The 20,724-nt window shown below is 52.8% G+C and overlaps 2 protein-coding genes across 6 annotated transcripts; one reads left to right on the forward strand and one right to left on the reverse strand.

Annotated features, from left to right (window-relative positions):
- The first annotated feature begins 191 nt into the window (after window positions 1-191).
- CA9 (carbonic anhydrase 9) lies at window positions 192-6,811 on the forward strand. Of its 2 annotated transcripts, XM_004747534.3 has the most exons (11): window positions 226-827; window positions 1,642-1,671; window positions 1,939-2,109; window positions 2,275-2,417; window positions 2,493-2,585; window positions 3,627-3,693; window positions 5,249-5,406; window positions 5,615-5,759; window positions 5,910-5,936; window positions 6,386-6,467; window positions 6,579-6,811. In XM_004747534.3, the coding sequence occupies exons 1-11, from the start codon at window positions 461-463 to the stop codon at window positions 6,643-6,645; spliced, it is 1,350 nt and encodes a 449-aa protein (XP_004747591.1). In that variant the 5' UTR covers window positions 226-460; the 3' UTR covers window positions 6,646-6,811. The 2 variants fall into 2 exon arrangements, with proteins under 2 accessions (XP_044937497.1, XP_004747591.1); XM_045081562.1 differs by lacking the exon at window positions 1,939-2,109 and having other exon boundaries at window positions 192-827.
- A 947-nt stretch (window positions 6,812-7,758) lies between these two features.
- TPM2 (tropomyosin 2) lies at window positions 7,759-14,949 on the reverse strand. Of its 4 annotated transcripts, none has more exons than XM_004747532.3 (9): window positions 14,817-14,949; window positions 14,263-14,388; window positions 11,232-11,365; window positions 11,017-11,134; window positions 10,854-10,924; window positions 10,323-10,398; window positions 10,084-10,146; window positions 9,851-9,920; window positions 7,759-7,907 (listed from the first exon to the last, which is right to left on the reverse strand). In XM_004747532.3, exons 1-9 carry the CDS (start codon window positions 14,928-14,930, stop codon window positions 7,825-7,827), a joined length of 855 nt encoding a protein of 284 aa, XP_004747589.1. In that variant the 5' UTR covers window positions 14,931-14,949; the 3' UTR covers window positions 7,759-7,824. The 4 variants fall into 4 exon arrangements, with proteins under 4 accessions (XP_004747589.1, XP_004747590.1, XP_004747587.1 ...); XM_004747533.3 differs by lacking the exon at window positions 10,323-10,398 and adding an exon at window positions 10,641-10,716; XM_004747530.3 differs by lacking the exon at window positions 7,759-7,907 and adding an exon at window positions 8,653-8,970.
- Between the last annotated feature and the right edge of the window lie 5,775 nt (window positions 14,950-20,724).

The raw sequence follows: 20,724 nt of genomic DNA on the forward strand, positions 1-20,724 counted from the left end.
CTTTATCTGCTCCCTGGCTAGGCCAGGGATATATACATGGGCTGCTTCCCCTCTCAGCCAGAGGCTGTGGGGGCCCCAACTCCCTGTCTTTCCCCTTCTCTGCCTGGGCCTGGGAAGCAGGCCAGGGTTAGCTGAGGCTGCCTGGTGAGCAGCTGGGCGGTGCCAGGGGGAGCCTGTGTAGTGCCAGGTGGTGCCTTGGATTCCAGGCTAAGCCTGTGACCCCGATAACCTCCTGCTTGTGCACATACCTGCCCCTCGCACCACCCCCATTCAGGCTTTGGTATCGGGGAGGGGGCACAGGGCCAGGCAGACCCACAGGACTTTGGCTCCATCTCTACAAAAGGGCCCTCTGTGAGTCAGCCTGCTCCCCTCCAGGCTTGCTCCTCCCCCATCCAGCTCCTGTTTCCGATGCACGTACAGCCCGTACACACCGTGTCTGGGACACCCCACAGTCAGCCACATGGCTCCCCTGTGCCCCAGACCCTGGCTCCCTCTGTCGATCCCAGCCCCTTCTCCGGGCCCTGCCCTGCAACTGCTGCTTGCACTGCTGCTCCTGGTGCCTGCCCATGCCCAGAGCCTGTCCCGTATACAGGGGACGCCTGGGTTGGGAGGAGATTCATCTGGGGAAGATGATCAACTGGACGGGGAAAAGCTACCCAGTGAAGAGGACCCACCCGGAGACGAGGACCCACCGGGAGAGCAGGACCCATCTGGAATGAAGACTGAACCAGGAAAAGAGGACTCTCTGAAGTTAGAGGATCTGCCTACTGTTGAGGCACCCAGGGACCCCCAAGGCTCCCAGAATAATGACTACAGGCACAACAAAGGTAAGCGGTCATCGGCCCTCCAAATCTAGACTCCAGGAGGTTTGTCCTTCCCACACTAAATCCCAGCCCAGGTAGGGATTATTCAGAGAAGGAATGGAGTCTGCACTCCGACAGTAGTTTTTCCCATCCCCAGGGGATCTCATGCCACTAGACCCTTCCCCTTTCAGAGCTATAAGGGGATGAATGGGGAGACAAAAAGCACAGAGGGAGCAAGGTGAGCAGGAAGAGATGAGAAAGAAAAAAGGGGAGGTTGGAGAGGAGAAAGATGCAGAATGTGGAAAGAGAGAAGACAGGTGGAGAGAAGTAGGAATACGAGGGAAGAGAAGAGAAAGGATGGCAGGGGTGGTTGGGAAGCAGAGGAGGAGCCAGAGGGCTTGTAGAGATCACCTTATCTTCAGTCTACAGATGAAGAAATTGAGACCTGGGAAGGGGGAATAAGAAGTAGGGGAACCTGGTATTTTGATTCAGAAACCAGGAACCTTGGGAAGGGAGTTGGAGACAAGGAGAAAGAAAAGAGGGTCTATTGATTTGGGCCTGGGGACTGAGGCCCCCCACCTACTTTACAAAGACACCGGTTGCAAACTGGTATCTCTGAGACCAGTAGGATCTTTGGTCTACCAAGCTGTGGTGTTATATTTGGTTGCAATCCGTTGTGCTTTATATCTGGCCACGTTAGGTATTTTGGTTACCTGCTATGACCCTGTAAGACATCTGAGTTGGAGAACCCCTACTAGTAAGGGGGATCCATCTCTTTCTGGCCACTGGGGAGGGACTGGGCTTGAAGATCGGCTTTTCATTCTTCTCATTGATGCAGGGGATGACCACAGTCATTGGCGCTATGGAGGTAAGACACCTACCCCCTGCACACCCAGCCTGGGCACCCTGCTCTGATCTGACCCCCCAGCCATCCGGAACTCTGATCTTGGGTGTCCCACCCATTGCATCCATGTCTGACAGTCCCCAACGCGCAGCCTGCTCCCTGTTTCTGTCCACATCCCTGATTTCTATTTCCCGCCCCATGCTTTCTCACTCCACCCCCTCCCTTTTTCTATCCCGCTTTCTTATTTCTGATCTTGTCACCAGACTGCCGGTCCACACTCTCTCACTCCAGGCGACCCGCCCTGGCCCCAGGTGTCCCCAGCCTGCGCAGGCCGCTTCCAATCGCCGGTAGATATCCGCCCAGAGCTCGCTGCATTCTGCCGGGCTCTGCAACCCCCCGAACTCCTGGGCTTTGAGCTCCCGAAACTCCCAGAACTGCGCCTGCGCAACAATGGCCACACGGGTGAGGGAAGGGTCTAGCTGCGGAGCCTCGGGGAGGAGGCGGGGAAGGTATCTGCTGTACAGGGACCGGTCCAGAGCGGCGGGCCCGCCAGGCGGGTGCTTGGGAGTTAGGCTGGCCCTTCCGGGTAGGCTGGTCCTCTCGGCTCACCTGCCTCTTCCCTCGCAGTGCAGCTGACTCTGCCGCCGGGGCTGGAGATGGCCCTGGGTCCCGGGCGGGAGTACCGGGCCCTGCAGTTGCATCTGCACTGGGGGGCTGCGGGTCGCCCGGGCTCGGAGCACACGGTTGACGGCCACCGTTTCCCAGCCGAGGTAAGCGCGCAGCGGAGAGGCGAAGGGGGGCGCTGGGCCGGGGGTCTTGCCCACTTCTACCCTGTTTCTCTCCAGATCCATGTGGTTCACCTCAGCACTGCATTTGCCAAAGTTGATGAAGCCTTGGGGCGCCCCGGGGGGCTGGCCGTGTTGGCCGCCTTTCTGCAGGTACCAGCCCTGGACACCCCTATCCCCTGCTTCTCCACGCCCCAGGGCTCACTGTAGCTTGACCCCAGAGATCCCATCCTAGCACTTTCACCCTGGCACCTGGCCGTCCTCATTCACTTATTAATTCATTCGACACGCCCTGTAAGCCAGGCGCAGAGCCACACAAAGGATTCCGAAAACCGTGGCTCCGCCTACAGCCGGTGGGGGAGGCTGATACGAAGGGCACAGACAGAGTTAAAGAGGTGGTCAGAGAAAGCTTCACAGAGGAGGTCAAACTTGAAGCCTTCAGTAGTGGAAAAGAAAAGATGTTCCATGCAGAGCCAACAGTGTATGTGGAGTAAGAATATATCCACTCAGGGAATGGCTGTGGAACGGGGTGGGGGCGGGGGGCGGGGGGAACGCCAGGAAGAGTAATTTATTGAATACTCCGGTAACCTATAATTTCTGTTTTGTGTAATGCAGTGAAGCCTAGAGAATTATTTAGTGACATCTTTGGACCTGTATGGATCCAGGCTACATACACAGTGATTAGAAGAGGCTAGTAAAATGGGCAGATGGTGAGATACCTTCTAGGCTCTGTCACTGCCTTACTGACTCTTTAACGCCAGCCTTAACAGCACAAAGTTCAGAGAATTGCCTCTGAGATAGCATGTCCTTGCTCCAAAGGCAAACACATGAATTATTCAGGTGAATGTAGAGGAAATGTGAATGCAAAGGTTATTATGGTTTTCTGTGGGGAGACCATGAGTGTGTATGTGGACGTAGGATCAGTGAGACTGGAAAAGATAGTTAGGACCCAGGTCACTGGAGGCTTCCTATCCTAGGAAAGTGACCCACCTTCTCCTCCAACTTACCATTGAAAATCAGTCCACCAAGCAGGTTAAATTCGTTTGCAAATAAAAGTAAATCCACTGAGTAGTAATACACAAGACTTTGTGTTCTCCCAGCATTCTCAGAGTATGGGAAGCCCACCTCACCTTCAGGCCTCCAGCCGCGACCTTGGATACCTGTAAAATCCTGTCTTGAACTGTCATTTCCCAGGAGGGTCCAGAAGAAAACAGTGCCTATGAGCAGTTGCTGTCACATTTGGAAGAAATTACTGAGGAAGGTCAGTTTGTTAGTTTGGCCACTACCCTCAATACTCTTGTTCATAAAGAACTGTCCTTGGGGAGCCTTAGGTGTGAGGATGGAGATGGGCTGGCTCCCACAGGCAGGGAACCAACGTGTGAACTGACTGAGCTTGACAATAATTACAAAGCTGAGCAGAGGCCTACAGGCTTTATGGCTAAAAACCAAAATAAACAGACAAAAAACTCACCCCCCCCAAAAAAACCCCAAAACTCCACAAAACCCCAAATCAAAACAAAAACCAAAAGAAGACACAAAACAAGCCCCCTCCCAACAAAAGCATTTGGAACTTCAGAGGCTGAGTCCAGAGAGCTAAAATTTTTCTGAAAATTCTCTATTTCTCCTCCATAAGCATCAAATATTTTAAAGTTGTACTTTTGTTGAAAATCTTTGCCTTCTCAGTCACTCTCAGTTATTTTATTTAATTTATTTATTTATTTATTTAAATTTTTTTTAAGATTTTATTTATTTGTCAGAGAGAGCGAGCGAGAGCGAGCACAGGCAGACAGAGTGGAAGGCAGAGTCAGACGGAGAAGCAGGCTCCCTGCGGAGCAAGGAGCCTGATATGGGACTCGATCCCAGGACGCTGGGGTCATGACCTGAGCCGAAGGCAGCTGCTTAACCAACTGAGCCACCCAGGCGTCCCTTTATTTTATTTTTTTAGAAGATTTTATTTATTTATTTGACAGAGAGAGAGAGAGAGATCCCAAGCAGGCAGAGAGGCAGGCAGAGAGAGAGAGAGAGGGAGAGAGAGGCAGAAGCAGGGCTCCTTGCTGAGCAGAGAGCCCAATGTGGGGCTCGATTCCAGGACCCTGAGATCATGACCTGGGCTGAAGGCAGAGGCTTAACCCACTGAGCCACCCAGGTGCCTCTCACTCTAAGTAATTTTAAGCCTCACTTCTGGAACTTACATTTTACCAAACTAGAGGGAACTGTACTTTTTTGAGTTTTGTGTCTGTTTTTTATGGTTTCAAATATTTATATTTACAAGTTACTCTGCTCACTCCCTCCCCCCACCTTTTTAAAAAATTTTATTTGACACAGAGAGAGATCATAAGTAGGCAGAGAGGTAGGCAGAGGGGGTGGGGTGGGGTGGGGGGAGGTGGAAGCAGGCTCCCTGCTGAGCAGAGCACCTGATTGTGGGGGGGGGGCGGGTTCTGACCCTGAGATCGTGTCCTGAGCCTAAAGCAGAGGCTTAACCCACTGAGCCCACCCCAGGCACCCCCTCATTTTTCCTTTTGACTCATTTTGGGTTTAAATCTGTAGTCCAGCATGTTATCATAGTATGCAGAATAAGAGTGAAGACTCAGGGAGGACTTTGGGAGCACTTCTTTCACTCTGTGAGGCCCCACAGACTTTTTACCTTATTCTGAGTTAGGTATTATGCTGAGTTATGGGAAGGGACATACTTAGTGAAGAAGTGGTCTCAGGAAGTTGCATCAGTTGGCTTCTGGGAGGTGAAACTGTATCCCTATACTCCAAAGCTTTGGAGGGAAGCAGTCCAGGTGGGATTCTGGCACAGGTCCTCTCCACAGACTCAGAGACTTGGGTCCCTGGCCTGGATGTATCTGCGCTGCTGCCCTCTGACCTCAGCCGCTACTTCCGCTATGAGGGGTCTCTAACCACACCCCCCTGCGCCCAGGGGGTCATCTGGACTGTGTTCAACCAGACAGTGAGGCTGAGTGCGAAGCAGGTGGGGCTGGGGCATGGTGGTGACACAGGGGATGTGGGGGAAAGGGGTGTAGGGATGAGATCAAGGTGCATAAAGAGATGAAGCTGCCGTATGGGGGATGAGGGGGACAGAGAGGGTGAAGCCCTGAGTGCTGGCGGTGAGTAGGCCTGTGACCATTTCATTTTCTTGTCATGAGCCTACCCCCACATCTGTCTCCTGACTTCCCTAGCTCCACACCCTCTCTGGCTCCCTGTGGGGACCCGATGACTCACGGCTACAACTGAACTTCCGAGCAACACAGCCTTTGAATGGGCGAATAATCGAGGCCTCCTTCCTCACTGAAACAGAGGGCAGCCCCAGGACTGTTGAGCCAGGTGCAGCTTTGTGGTGACCCATAGTGCCATGCCCCGTGTCCCCCCCCCCCCAATCCCAGATCCGTCATCCTCCCATGTGTCTTCATTTGTGCCTGTGTCTGTCACTGGCAGTCACAGACCCTGGTTCTAATGTGTCCTTTTCCTCTTCAGTCCACCTGAATTCCTGCCTTGCTGCTGGTGAGTCTGTGCCCCATCTCTGGCCCCTGACCCCTTGGCATCATTCAGCCTCAGGAGCTAGGACCACCCCTACCCCTTCTCCTTTTCTGCAGAACAGACCTCCAACCCCAATTAGATAGAGTGTCAGATCAAGGGAGAGAGGATTCCGCTGTCCCCAGGGCAAAAGTTAATTAGCATGAAGCTACAGAAATCTCCTAGCATCCTCCTTCTCAAACAACCTCTTTTACTTTGCTTTTAGGTAAGAAAAAGAGGTGCTTATCTTATTCTTTCTTGTGTATCCAACCCCATTCCTTTGTGGGCCTCTTCTGGATTCTGACACTGAGGGCAGCTGGAGAACGGGGGGGGGGGGGGGGGTCGGTGAGGGGGCAGGGTGGGGGATACACTGAAGCAGGCTGAGGGAATCCTACAGACTCCTCGTCACCCTGAGGCAGCCTCTCCTCTCCCTCCAGGTGACATCCTGGCCCTGGTTTTTGGCCTCCTCTTTGCAGTCACAAGCATCGCCTTCCTTGTGCAAATGAGAAGGCAGCAAAGGTATACTTGCCCACTTCCTGACACCCCTCTTCCTCAGGCCCACTTCCCTGGATGAGTCCAGACAGTTTCATGCACATTTGAGTTTTCTGATTGGGCTTTTGTGTTGTGTAGACTCCGAAGTGGGACCAAAGGAAATGTTAGCTACCACCCAGCAGAGGTCACGGAGACTGTTGCCTAGAGGACTTGGAACTTGGAGAATGTGCAGAGAAGCCAGCCAGAAGAATCTGAGGGGGAGCTGGAGACTTTGTCCTGTCCTACCCTTTATACCACTTTCTTTTTAAGGGCCAAATGTTTTTTAAAATAAATGTTAATAAAATATATGGAAGGCAGCTCTGTTCCCCAGATGAGGAGGATGGTGTATTTATTTCCTATTGCTGCCTTTAAAAATCACCACAAACTTAATGGTAATGCAAATTTATCCTCTTAAGTTCTGGAGGTCAGAAATCCACAATGAATCTTCTGGGCCAAAATCAAGGTGTCAGTAAGGGCTGGTTCCTTCTGGGCACTTTGAGGGGAGGCTTCCTTTTTCGGGCTCTAGAAGCCCAATATTCCTTGGGTTGGCGGTCCCTTCCTCTTATTGCCCTAGCCTCTTGCTTCCATTGTCTTATCTCTTAACGACTGCCTTTGACCTTGCCTCCCTCTTATAAGAACCTTTGTGATTACACTGGGCCTACTTGGGTCACAGGATAATTTCCTAATTTCAAAATCTTTAGCTTAAACACAAAGTTCCTTTTCCCACATAAGGTAACTTTTCACAGGATCAGGGTGTGGACAGTTTGGTGGGGGGGGTGGTGGCATTACTGCCTAGCACATGTTTTCGGGAAGGTTGTAGAAATGACTGAGATAGAATGGCCTTGGGCACACACACAGCAGTATATGTGTCTGGGGGTAGGGCAGGCTTAGCCTCCAGGCTTAAAATCATAGTGAGGCTTTTGGGCTTTGACCCTGCTCAAGTAAAATCTGCGTAGCTTTGCTGTTTTTCCTTCAGACTGGCCGCTGCTGGAACGGCACAGGGCCGCTGACTGCAGCTCCTTTGCGGTATGGATAATAACGGCTTGGATGTTCCCCCAGTCCAGAGGGGCTTCTCTGCTTCACTCAGCCTGTTCACAGCCCTCCTCAGGGAACCCACTGCCCCCACCCCTTGGCTCCCTTGGTAAAAGGAAGTCCTACTGTGGAGTATGGTCACTCGGGCCCTTCCACTCCTCCCCTTGGGCATCCTCTCAGCCTTTCTACTTTGGAAAACTACCACCACGATTGCTAACATCAAAGAAAGGTTTAAAGGGCCCCGTGATGCAGGTAACATCCATTTTATTGTGTTGGGGCGGCGACGGCAGCCCGGCTGGGGGCAGAGCAACCCTCACAGGTTGTTGAGTTCCAGCAGGGTCTGATCCAGAGTCTGGTGTATCTCCACGTTCTCTTCCTTGGCACTGGCCAAGGTCTCTGTGAGGGGAAGCAGCATGTGAGGAGGGGCAGGGAGACATGAGGGGAGATGGGGGATGAGGCCGACTTGGAATGGGATGAAGGCACAGGAAGACATAAGCATGAAGGAATCTGAGGATCCCGTGCCACGGGCAAATGGACGGATTGACCAAGAGAGAGACAGATGCCTCACTCAAGGCTTCGGGGTCGTGGGGGTGGGATGGGGAGGCCTGAGTCATAAACTACTTTACCTCCTTCTCTAGAGGGTTTACCAGAGTTGGAATCAGAAGAGAAGACAAAGACTGAGCCAGAAAGGGGAAGGCCAGACAGACAGGCTTGAGACAGATACCAGACCTGCAGTGAAAGCCCCATGTTGGGATGCAGGGTTTTCCCAATGGTCACCCCAGACCTTCACCACCTTCTGGCCCGTCCTTGGCACCTCCCCACCCATCTCCTCTCCAGTCCTTCCTTCATCCTGGAACCGCAGTGGCGTGCTCGGCACTAGTGACAGGGCTAGGTCGGCATAAGAGCGTGTCTCTCAGAGGCAGCAGAGGGCTCACAGCGACTGACGGGATGATTTGTGCCAACGTGCAGCAGTTAGACAGTGACAGAGCGAGAGTGCCATGTGAAGGGGGTTCTGTGTGGGCCACAGTGTTCTGTGGGTGAGCTCAGTGTGGGGGTGGGGCTCACAAGATTGGGGGTGTCTATAAGAGCCAGGGTCTCTGAGGGCGTGAGGAAGTGCTCTCTGGAGGGCAGGAAAACAGCATGGAGACCAAGTTGAGTTTATTAAGCAGCAGAAAGAGGCAGAGGCTGGGTGGAGTGGGTGGATAGAAGGACGAAGCAAGTGCCAAGGTGGGCGGCAGGTGTGGCGGGGGCTCTCTGAGGCGGCGCCCAGCCTGGCTGTGTGATGCTGACCATTTTGCTCCTCCTGCCTGCCTCCTCCCCACAGAGAATGGAAAGAGGAGAGAGAAGGGGCTGAGGGGGCCACACTGGCGTGGGGCTCAGAGGGAGGTGATGTCGTTGAGTGCGTTGTCCAGTTCCTCGCTGATGGCCTTGTACTTCATCTTCTGTGCATAGACCTCGTCTGGGGGTGGGGGTGGGGGTCCAGGGGAAGGGAGCCAGATGGGAGTGTGGGGAGAGGGAATGAAGGGAAAGAGGAAAGGAAGGAGAGAGGGTAATGGAAAGAGAGAACAAGAATCAGAGAGAGGTGGACAAAGATGGAGTAGGAGAAATAGGCCAGAGAACAGGCTGGACAGCCCTGAGGGCTCCCTCTTCCCCTCTCTGTACCCGTTTCTTTTTTCTCTGGAGGCCCAATCAGTCCTTCCCCTTGGAGCTCCTACCTCCCTCAGGGACATGGGGGCACAGTGCTTTGAATGAGTAGCAGTGCTTGCTTCAAGGGGAGGGTGCTAGGGCCAGAAAGGACAAAGGTCCTAAAGTTGGAGATAAAATTGAGGCTTGCCTGAGAAGGCTAGAAGCACGAGAAGTGGGAATTACGAAAGTGAAAGGGTTATCGTAGAATAAAAAGAAAATACAGTTTAGGTACAACATTCTTGCTACTACTGAGAAACAGCCACAGACAGCAAATACCTGGATGTTCATTTTCATCAAATCTAGCTTAAAATAGTATTTTCCATTAATGTCATGAAAACTTAGATATTAAACCAAATCTCTCTATTTTTAATAAAGAGAGCTTTGTGATATAGTGCTATTATGTTGCACTTGGGGACAAATTGTCTAGGTCAGTGCTACTCAAAGTGTGGTCTGAGGACCAGCAGCATTGACCCTACTCAAGTTCGAGAAGCACTGGAGTGGGCACACTGCACCCAGGTGCAGCTACTTGAATGGTGGGCACAGCCTTGGGAGCTGGTGGAGTCCTAGGTGGTCCAACACCAATTTATCTGGGACATGTAATAAGGGACAGATCGACTTAAAAAGGTTTGGGAATTAGGGGAATATCCCTTTACCTTCCAGGTCATCGATGGTCTTCTCCAATTTTGCCACAGACCTCTCGGCAAACTCTGCTCGGGTCTCAGCCTGGGAGTAAAGGTAAGAAGGGGGAATGATAAAAATTAGACCCTCCCAGGTACTTTCACTTAAGTCAACCTCCTATTCCATCCCTATTCCTAAAGTCCCTCCCACAGGCAGTCTCTGACGGGGATGGGGGCTCGAGGGAAGAACGGGGATGGGAAAGTCTCACCTCTTTTAGCTTCTCCTCCAGCAGTTTGATCTCCTCTTCATATTTATCTTCTTTGGTGGAATACTTTTAGGGACATACACATGCCATCAGGAGGTCGCCTCCACAACTCCTTCACTCCACTGAGCCCACAGGCTACTCCTGATCTTGTCTCCAGGGAACACCCAGCCCCTCCCTGCCTGAGCGTTCCTCCTCCCTCCCCTGCAGGACCCCATCCTCACTGCCCGTCTACCCCCTTCTACCTTGTCCGCTTGGGCTTCCAGGGATTTCAAGTTGTTGGTAACAATTTTCAGCTCCTCCTCTAGGTCCCCACATTTACTGCAGGGGGTGTGTGGTGGGGGGGTGTGAGGGCACAGTGTGGGAGACAGTGGAGACCGCACAGTGAAGAAGGGGTGGAAGAGAGAAGAGAAGAGCAAAGTTGTGAGAGTGACAGCAGGCAGAGTTTGGAAGCCCCAGGCCCTTCCCAACCCCCAGCAGGTGAGAGAGCAGCCTGAGACTTGGGGGGGAAGGTGAGCTGAGAGAAGGCACCACTGCCCAGAAAGGTCCAGAGAGGTCACTACCTCCTCTTCTGAGGCCATCAGGGACTTGAGGGCCTGGTCCATGGTTCGGAGTTCCTCCTCCAGCTGCCTGGCGCGGCTGGGGGCAGCAGTTAGGGGTCAGAAGACAGGACCTGTCCCTATCGCCCCAAGCCTGGGAAACTGCCTCCCATGGTCCAGAGTACCCCAGAGCCACGGACCAGGCCAAGTTTCACTTGTTGCCCAGGGTCTCCTTACCTCTCAGCCACCTCTGCTCTCTCTTCTGAGCGCTCCAGCTCTCCTTCCAGGATCACCAGCTTCCTGGCCACCTGCGGGGAGAGGGACAGAAGGCACACACCTCTGGTGAGTGGCTGGGAACATCTGTGGTTTGGGAGGGAGACAAGTGGGGCAAGGCTGTCACCTCCTCGTATTTGCGGTCGGAATCCTCAGCGATGTGCTTGGCCTCCTTCAGCTGCATCTCCTGCAGCTCCATCTTCTCCTCATCCTTCATGGCTCGGTTTTCGATGACCTTCATTCCTCTGAGGCGCAGGGTGTGGGGTGGAAGTGGGGTCAGGACCAGCAGAGACAGGCTGCCAGCCTCTGCCTGGCCCACCCTCTGGGAGGCCCCCTGCCCACCTCTCGCTCTCGTCAGCTGCCTTCTCAGCCTCCTCCAGCTTCTGCAGGGCTGTGGCCAGGCGCTCCTGCGCTCGGTCCAACTCCTCCTCTACCAGCTGAATGCGGCGGTTCAGGGAGGCCACATCTGCCTCGGCCTGTGGGTCAAAGGCCAGAGGTCAGGGGGCTTTTTTTTTTTTTTTTGCCTTGGATGAGGATCAGAGAGGTTCCAGAGGATGGTAAGATTCTTGTCAGAAAGAATCTGTTTCCTGGCTTCCAGACTTTCAGTCTATTTTTTTTCCTCCCTGCTAACCAACCAGATTCTCTACTCCAGCCCCAAACATGCATTCCTTAACAAGCTCCACTCCTCTGCTTCAGGGACTCTTCTAACACTGTGCATAGTTTCCTGATGGTTATCTGCAGGCCTTTCTGTACCCACTGAAAGAGCTTCAAGCTCAGACCAGGTCTGAGCCCTCCTGACTCCTCCACAACAAAGCCTGGCCCAAGGGGGTGGGGAAAATCGAGCCAACCAGACAGAGCCGCTGCTAAAAACAGCCAATCACAGAGTCAAGCTTAGTGATGTCACCAGCTGCCAGTCAGACTCCCAGTGAGGGGCTTGGTGCCTAGCCAGGCCTAGGGGAGACATCCGTGGCTCTAACAAGGGGCTTCTGAACAGGCTCCTCCCCCTCCCCGCCCCGCCAGGAGGCACCTGGAGGCGGTGCTAGGGCAGTGTGAGTGACACCTGTGTAGCCCCAGATCTGCAGTAGAAGAAGAACCACGGAGGTTTTGAGAATGGTCCACGGACAATGATGATACCTTATGAAAATAAGAAGGCAGAGCAAGAAGGGCCTCCAATAAAGGAAAATGAGAGAAGCACTGCAGTTTGGTGTTAAGAGCAGGGGCTCTGAGTCAGCTACAGCTCACTCACTCTACACTTATGTGACCTTGGGCAATTTATTTAGTCCCTCCAGGCCTCAGATTCCTCCTTTTTAAATTTTAAATCTGAGTTGACACAAGCAGTTCCTCTTTTGTAGGTGGTTCTGAGGTAATGCAGGTCTTCTTATAATCAAGACCACGTGGAAGGGCTTGTAAAACCAAACAGGCTTTCTAGATTTCCAGGGCAGGAGCTTGGAAATCTTTTTTTTCCCCCCCTTTCTTTTTTTTTAAGCTTCCAAGTGATTTTGATGATAAGCCAAGTTTGGGAAATTGTAAAACAGTATGTGGAAAGCACTTGGGCACACTATCCGCAGAGTCTGCACTCCATAAATGTTAGGTTATCCTTGTGTCTCCCTCAGAGACAAAGACCTTGAGATTTGAGATTGGAAAGGAGAAAGGACCAGTGTAGGGGAAGAAGTGAAAGAGGGAAGGGGTGGGTGGCAGCCCTGGGGGCAGAGCAGGTAGAAAGTAGGTCCTGGGTGGTATGGAACAGCAGGGGAAACTCAGCACCATATAAAGTCATGGCTTGTCCTCCAGGTGCTTGAGGCCACCTAGAGTGACAAAAGCTCATCATGGGCAGAGGACCAGATGACTCAGTGTGGAAGGATTCTGGGGACAGCAGTGGGGATTGGGAAGAATGACTCTGGGGGACCTTAGGGGTCTACTCTAGAGAAAGATGAGACTTTATAAAAGGAAAACTCTCTTTGTGATAGTGGGATGACAAATGACTCTGAAAAGTCTGGGAAGTCCTGGGGTCCTCATCACAGGGCTGAAAATTACCATTTTCTACTTCTCAAGCTCTTCCCAGTTTATAGATGCTGCTCTCCAACCACAGGACAGGCACTACTGTCCCCACTGGATAAATGTGAAGAGAGAAGGGAGAAACTGAGGCATTGTGTAAGTGAAGTGCTGTGTTCAAGGTCATACAGTAAGTCCAGGCAGTGTTTGCTACTGACTCCTGGCGCTGCTGCCCTGCATCCCCGGCTCTGTCCCTGTCCTCTCCCCTCCCCTCCAGCCCCCACCCAGCTCCTTGGGTTTCCAGTCCTGCCTCCAGCTGCACTGGGCCTTAGTTATTTATAGAGCGTCAGACACACAGGGCTGCCTTTGCGAGCAGCTGCAGGTCAGTTCCCTCCCAAGTGCCAGGGCTGGTGGAGAACCAAAACCAAGCCTGGAGGTCAGAGAAACCAACCTTGGCGGGGAGGTGTTGGGGAACATGGATAATGGTCAACATAAACAGTAATGTCACCTCAGATCTCAAATGTTCCAGACCTACTTTTGTCAATCCTACCATACCTCCAATCATAGACTCATTTTAATCCTGGATGGAAGGCAAGTGGGGAAACTGAGGCAGAGAATAGTACAAGTATCATAACCAAAGTCATTTGGATGGTCATTTGGTCATTCTTCAACCTCAAGGTGGGGGCTGGGAATGGCAGAAGGTAGAGAAGTCTGGTTAGGGGGATGTAGGGTGGACAGAGAAATATCAGAGTGAACAGGACTTGGTAAGGTGGCTGCCTTGGCATTTGTGGCCCTGTCCTTCTGTCCTGTGGCCTGGCATGGTCTCAAGGCTGACAGCTTAATGAGGGTAAATGAGGGGCCATTAGAACCTGAGCTGGGCCCCAGTGCACAGCAGGGCTGCTGGAGCCAGAGGTCAAGGCCAGGGAATTTCTAATGGCCCCCCAGGGGTGTAACTCAAGTCAGGCCCCATCTCTGGATTCCTCTCCCTCCTCCTACTCAGTAGAACCTACACCCACACCCCACACCCTGCAAATGGAGCTACAACCTCTTCTCCACTTTCAGCTAGAGGATTAATTGAGGTAGATGGTAAATTCTTGTACCACCCCCACCCCCCCACGATGACTAACTGCTTGATCACTGTGCGTTCTAAGAGCTGGAACCAAATGGACTTACAAGGCTGCGTCTTCTGGGGGAAATGGTGTGTGGTTTTGATTTAACCACTGCCTTAGATTAATTGTGCAACCTTGCCTTGGCCTGGGTTTCTGAGAGGAAACTATTTCTGTCCTGGTGCTGGGGATGTCCAGGTCCCCTTCTCCCTTCATTCCTGTATCTGGGACCCCTCCCAGTGCACTCTCCCACCATACCCCAGGTACACACTCACATCGGTAGCCTTCTTCTCAGCCTGTTCCAGTTTCTCCTGGGCGTCCTTCACTGACTCAGAATACTTTTCCACCTCATCCTCTGTCCCCTTCAGCTTCTTCTGGAGGGCCTGCTGCTCCTCCTCCAGCTGGGAGGGAGAGGCCTTGGTTAGTTAGGCCGGAGCCCCAGGAAGGAGGCCTGGCTGTGGGTGAGGGGGCTACTAAAAGGTACTTAGAGGCTGTCAGGTAGGAAGCAGGAGAGCAGAGGAAGGACAGTGCAGCCAGGGGTGTTGAGAGGGATCTGGTGGAGCTAGAGATAAAGCTTCCAGCCCCAAGAACCTGGGCCCATCATTGCTCTGCAGGGGCAGGTGTGGAAATTGGGAGACTGCAGCTGCCCAGGTATGGTGGGTGAGATTAAGTGTGGCTTTGGCTGGGTTCCTGATGGTAATGTGAAAGTCCAGCTCCCACACTGGACGGGAAAGCCTGCGATCGCAGGCCTCAGGCTAGGGGGCACAGGGCAGGGCCTACCCCTCCCTCATTAGGGAGGAGGGCGCTGCGCTGGGTCCGGGGCCCCCACCTGCTTGCAGCGGTCCTCAGCCTGCTTTTTGTCGGCCTCGGCCTGCTCGGCACGGTCGATGGCATTCTCCTTGTCCAGCTTTAGCATCTGCATCTTCTTCTTGATCGCGTCCATGGCTGCGGTGGGGGGCGGGCCGGCCGGCGGGCAGTGTAGACTGGACGAACTGGGCTGGCTGCGCGGACTGGGCGCACGGGTGGCGGGCGAGGAAGACCAAGCGGGACTGGGATGTCCCAGCCGCTCGGGCGCCTAAAAGGCTGGGAGGGGCCGGGCGGAGCCGGGGCCCGGGACCCTCCCCCACCGCGGCCCAAACCTTGTAGGGGCAGAAGCTCAGCCGGGTGGGGGAGCGCCGCTGCCCCCTGCGCCCACCCCCCTCGGGACCGCCCTCCTCGAGGCTCCTCCCCTCCCCCCACCCCCCAGCCGTCGGAAGGTAAAGTAGCTGGTACCGTCTGCTGGAAAAACTCTGGTCTTGCGGAAGGGAGGGGGACCCTCGGGCTGGGGGCTCTAAAGTTCCTCTGAGTGACAGCCGGGCCCAGTAACAGCTGCGGTTGGGGCCCCTGGGGCTATTTCGGGGCGTGAGCTCACGGCAGCTGCGCGGGCGCAGGGACCCGCGTGCCCCCCTCAGCTGCAGCAGTCGCTGCCCTTAATTTAGAAGTTTCCTGTAAATCCCCCTGGATTAAATGTCTCTTGGGAGGCGGGGCTCCTCCGTGGTTCGAGTACCTCAGTTTACCCCGAGTCCCAGACTCTGGGTCAGCGTTACTGACGTGGTATTGACAGCGGTGAGTCTCACCAGGGACCTGGGGAAGCTGAGGCAGGAAGGGAGCCCAGGGTCGCGAGCCAGTGAGGAACGAGGCCGGGCCTGCTGCCCCCGAGGGCGGGCCTGACCTCTCTTCCCTTCGCTTCCCCTTCCAGCCCCTGCCCCTGAGGCAGCGCCCCTCCTACGGTGGCGGAACGGCTAGGTACCCAGCTCCGCGCCCCGCTCGCCCTGCCCCCCACGTGCCCCGCATATTTTCCGCGTGGCTCCCGCCGGGCCCGACCCGGCGCGCTCCCCGCCCCCACCCCCGGGACGCGGCCCTTCCGTCCCCTTTCCCTCCCCCTGCCGGCTTTCCAATCGCCGCCGCTGCCCCGCGCGCCCTGCCTCCCTTCCTTCTCCTTGCGGACTCTCTTGTCTCTTGCTAGCCAACTTTACGCCAAAATTTCTTTTCTGCCCTTTTTTGGGCTGTTTCCCCGTGGGGAGGCGGGGCCGGGCTGAGGCGGGGAAGGCGGGGGTCGAGGGGAAGAGTTCCTGAGCTCCCGGCGTCGGGAGTCGGGGGCGGGATGCCTCCTCTGGCTGAGGCCGCCGCAGCGGGAGCCGCTCCCGCGTCGGGAAGCGTGAGCCCAGGGGTGCGGGGCTGTTTGTTTTCGTGCTTCCTCGGGCGGGGTTGGGGGGAGAGGAAATGGAGAGCCGCTTCGGAGGAGGGGGAAGGGGAGTCCCGGCGGAGGAAACTGGGAGGGAGCGGTTCTCCTCGCTCCCCTGAGGCCGAGTGCGTTGGCGGGGGGGGGGGGGGGCGGGCGGGGGGGGCGGCTGGCTTTTGCTCGTGGGGGCGGGAGCCGTGGGAACCGAGGGCCCCCGGCCCGGGCCGCTGGGGACGGGGTGCGGAAATGTATTTAGATCTGCTCAGCTGCCATATGCTACGCGTGGAACAAATCTGACCTCGCAGCGTTCATTGCGACCATCTCCCTGTTTTTCCCCAAACTCGTGGAAGACACCTCCACCCTCCCCAGTAGCCAGTGCTAAACCCGGGGGGTTACCGATCGCTCCCCTGTCCCTCACTTTCCACAGCCACTTAATCCTGTGGATTCTACTTCCTACACATGATGTCTCTGGGGTTGTCTAGGGCAGCTCCTTACAGTACCCCCTGCCTGTGTCTGCTGTGGTCTTCCTCCTGGGTCCCCAATTCATATGTTCTTTCAACAGAACCTTGACATTGTTACCAAAAGTTTTTTAAAAAGTTACTGCCAATAAGATACTAGAATACTCCCAAACCCCTCCCTCCTGCCACTCTCTTTTATGGATAAAAATCCACTTTTCTTAATATGGTATATGAAGTCCTGCGTTTTGGCCCTTGCCTACCTCCCTGCCTCATTTCCTTTCATTCCCAGACTCACCCCCAATACACAGACTTGTACTTCATGCTGCATTCGGACTGAACCACGTGCAGGACCTGGAAATAACCATACTTCTCTTAAAGCTTCCACTTTTTATGTATTCTGTTCCCTCTGTCTAGAATGCTCTTCTGTTGGCGGATTCTGGTGGCCTTAAAAACTCAGATCAAGGGACGCCTGGGTGGCTCAGTGGGTTGAGCAGCTGCCTTCGGCTCGGGTCATGATCCCAGCGTCCTGGGATCGAGTCCCACATCGGGATCTTGCTCGGCGGGGAGCCTGCTTCTCCCTCTGCCTCTGCCTGCCATTCTGTCTGCCTGTGCTCGCTCTCTCCCCCTCTCTCTCTCTGATAAATAAATAAAATCTTTAAAAAAAAAAAAAAAAACCTTGGGGCACCTGGGTGGCTCAGTGGGTTAAAGCCTCTGCCTTCAGCTCAGGTCATGATCCCAGGGTCCTGGGATCGAGCCCCACGTCGGGCTCTCTGCTCCGCAGGGAACCTGCTTTCTCCCCTCTCTCTGCCTGCCTCTCTGCCTACTTGTGATTTCTCTCTCTCTGTCAAATAAATAAAATCTTAAAAAAAAAAAAAAAAAACAAAACCCTCACGGGTGCCTGGGTGGCTCAGTGGGTTAAGCCGCTGCCTTCGGCTCAGGTCATGATCTCGGGGTCCTGGGATCAAGTCCCGCATCAGGCTCTCTGCTCAGCAGGAGCCTGCTTCCTCCTCTCTCTCTCTCTGCCTGCCTCTCTGCCTCTCTCTGTCAAATAAATAAAATCTTTTTTAAAAAAAAAAAAAACTCAGATCAAATGATGGCTTTTCTGGGAAGCCTTCCTTGGTCACTGCACATCTCATTCCCTTCACCTAATAGATTGGTATTCTTGGTGTAGGCTCCTATAATTCTCATAGTTCCTGTTAGAGTTGTTCTTGTACCTACCTATGTGTCTTCTTCAATGGCCTGTGAATCCTCTGGGAACAGGGACTTTTTCAACTCTGAATCCCCAGGGTGTAATACAGCATCAGGCATAAGAGTTGACACTTGATAAACTTATGCTGGGTAAATTTTTTTATGCACACAAAAATATTAATACTGTCTGGATCTAAAGGAACTTATGATCTAGTGCAGTAGTTCTCAGACTTTTTTTCCACCTAAACTTTTTGGTTTTAGAACCTCTTATATTCTTAAAAATTAAGAATAGGGTTTGAAGATCTGAAAAACTTTTGTTGAAGTGGATTATATCTATCAATACTTAACATATTAAAATGGAACCTGAGAGGCACCTGGGTGGCTCAGTTGGTTACACAACTGCCTTCAGCTCAGGTCATGATCCCAGGGTCCTGAGAGGACTGAGTCTGACATTGGGCTCTCTGCTCAGCAAGGAACCTGTTTCTCCCTCTGCCTCTGCTGCTCCTTCTGCTTGTATTTTCTTTCTCTCTGTCACATAAATAAAACCTTTAAAAATAAAAAAAAGGGAAACAGAAAAAATTTAAATTTTTACAAATTAGTTAAAAACAATGGAAACCCATTATACATTAACCCTGTTAACAAATGTTTTTATATTGATGTATAATTAACATATGATATGTTAATTACACGTGTACAACATAGTAATTCAACAATTCTATACTGTTACCACAATGACTGTAGTCACCATATGTTATTACAATATTACTGACTACATTCTCTACACTGTACTTTTCATCTCCATGACATTTATTGTATAATTGGAAGTTTGTACCTCTTAATGCCCTGTATCTATTTCGTATTTTGTCCATCCCCCCACCTTCCCTCTGGTAACCACCAGAATGGGGGGGTAGGGGTAGAGGGAGAAGGAGAAGCAGAAGCAGACTTGTTACTCAAGGATTTAGATTTAATAAAATTAATTTCTAAAAACTGCTTCATCGAGGACATTAAGTGAGGCTGGCATTTATTTTTTAAATTGCTAGTGCATGATGGTGAAGAATTACAATTATCCGTACAGTTTGTGCCAGTGCCTCGTTAGGTGCTGAGGCAGTTTTACCCACCATTATTTCTGCACTGTCAGTACAAATGTTGAGCACTGTAAAGAAGGAAAATAATGTCTTAGTGTTATGAAAATAATCGTGAACTTATGGACTCCTGAAATGGTCTTAGGCACCAGTAGGTGCCCAAGGACTACATTTTAAGAACTGCTGGTCTAATGGGTGTTCGAGGCTCTCCCCAGAAGGCTCCCTGAGGCATCTCGAGTAAGAGGTATGCGATTGGTCACAGTTCCTGAGAACACAGCAGGGAAGTGGCAGCAGGAGAAGCAGCTGTTCTGGGCTGATAGCTGGAGGGATTCAGACAGTCTGGACTACCACTTGTTGGGGAGGTTGTAGAAGGGATTTGAATGCTACAGTTCCCAACTCACGATGTTAGGACATTGAATCTGGGATGAGGGGGCCATAGTGGTATGCGCTGGAGTTGCCAGGCCTCTGCGTCAGAGGTGATAATGCAGCTCTATTTTCCAGTGCTTAGCATGGGCATGGCTTAGCAAATATTGAATGAAATAATCATAGGGGACAGGAGCAATGGTAGGAAGTTGGCACTTTCCCTAATGGGCTGCTCTGAGGAGGACAAAGTAATTCCATCTACTTTAAACTTACTCTGATGGGATAGGAGTAGAAGATAGCTTTAATGTGAAATGCACCCAAGAATAGTAGTGGGTGATGTTTGTGTTTTACTTGGAAGGAGAGACAAGGAAATAATCTGGGCAACGGGGCTGGTTAAAGAATCATGCATGAGAATCATGACATGCCTGAGAGGACCGCCACCTGGTCCATGCCATGGAGGCAGGCGGGGGTAAACGTGGAAGGAAGTGGAAACATCTCCCTCCCTGACCACTTCCCTCCACCTAACTCCAGATTAGCAGGGCAACTGGAATGGGGCTACCAGTACCTGCCTGGCCATGAGGGGAGCTGGGCCCCCAGATGAGGTCTTACACCAGGGTCAAGCTTTTTCAGTTCTTTTTCTTCGAGTGCTGTTCTAGGCAGGAGTAACAAGGCCTGAGAGGGCCTACAAGTGCCCCGTCAGCAGTGGAACCTACCTGATGCACCCTCGGGTTGGATTCTTTGCTTGTTAACAGCCTCGACCAGATCTGTGGTGATAGGTCTCTGAGACTCAGACACTTGTAACTTATAAGCTTATTCTTTTCCTCAAAACTGCTTTTTAAAACTTTGAATTTGATGGGGTACCTGGGTGGCTCAGTGGGTTAAGCCTCTGTCTTTGGCTCAGGTCATGGTCTCAGGGTCCTGGGATCAAGCCCCACATCAGGCTCTCTGCTCAGGGGGGAGCCTGCTTCCCCTTCTCTCTCTGCCTGCCTCTCTGCCTACTTGTGATTTCTCTGTCAAATAAATAAATATAATCTTAAAAAAACAAACAAACTTTGAATTTGGGCAGGAACTGGATTTGTTCAAATACTTTGAGCAGTTATGAAGAACAGAGTGTCCCTGGTAGCCACAAAGAGCAGTGGCAGCTGCTGTCCCAGCCAAAGAATGACACTTGGTGAGGCATAGGCACTGGCCGGTGTGCTAGGGGACAACAGGAATAGGACTTCTCAGCTTCCGAACTATGGTGACTTTGGGGATCTGGGTACAAGCAGAAAGAAGGGGCTGCAGGGGGCAGAATGCCACAATGTATCCCCAGCCCATTTCTGAGCCAGATGAAATTGGTGATAGAACTGAATCGCATTCTTTCCTCCACACCCTCTTTCCCTGAGGGGACTCCCCCCCCCCCCTCCTCATAAAGCCAGGCAGAGG

The sequence above is a fragment of the Mustela putorius genome, unplaced genomic scaffold, assembly GCF_011764305.1.
Source record: "Mustela putorius furo isolate JIRA1106 unplaced genomic scaffold, ASM1176430v1.1 tig00000580_pilon_pilon_pilon, whole genome shotgun sequence".
Taxonomy (NCBI): Eukaryota; Metazoa; Chordata; class Mammalia; order Carnivora; family Mustelidae; genus Mustela; species Mustela putorius.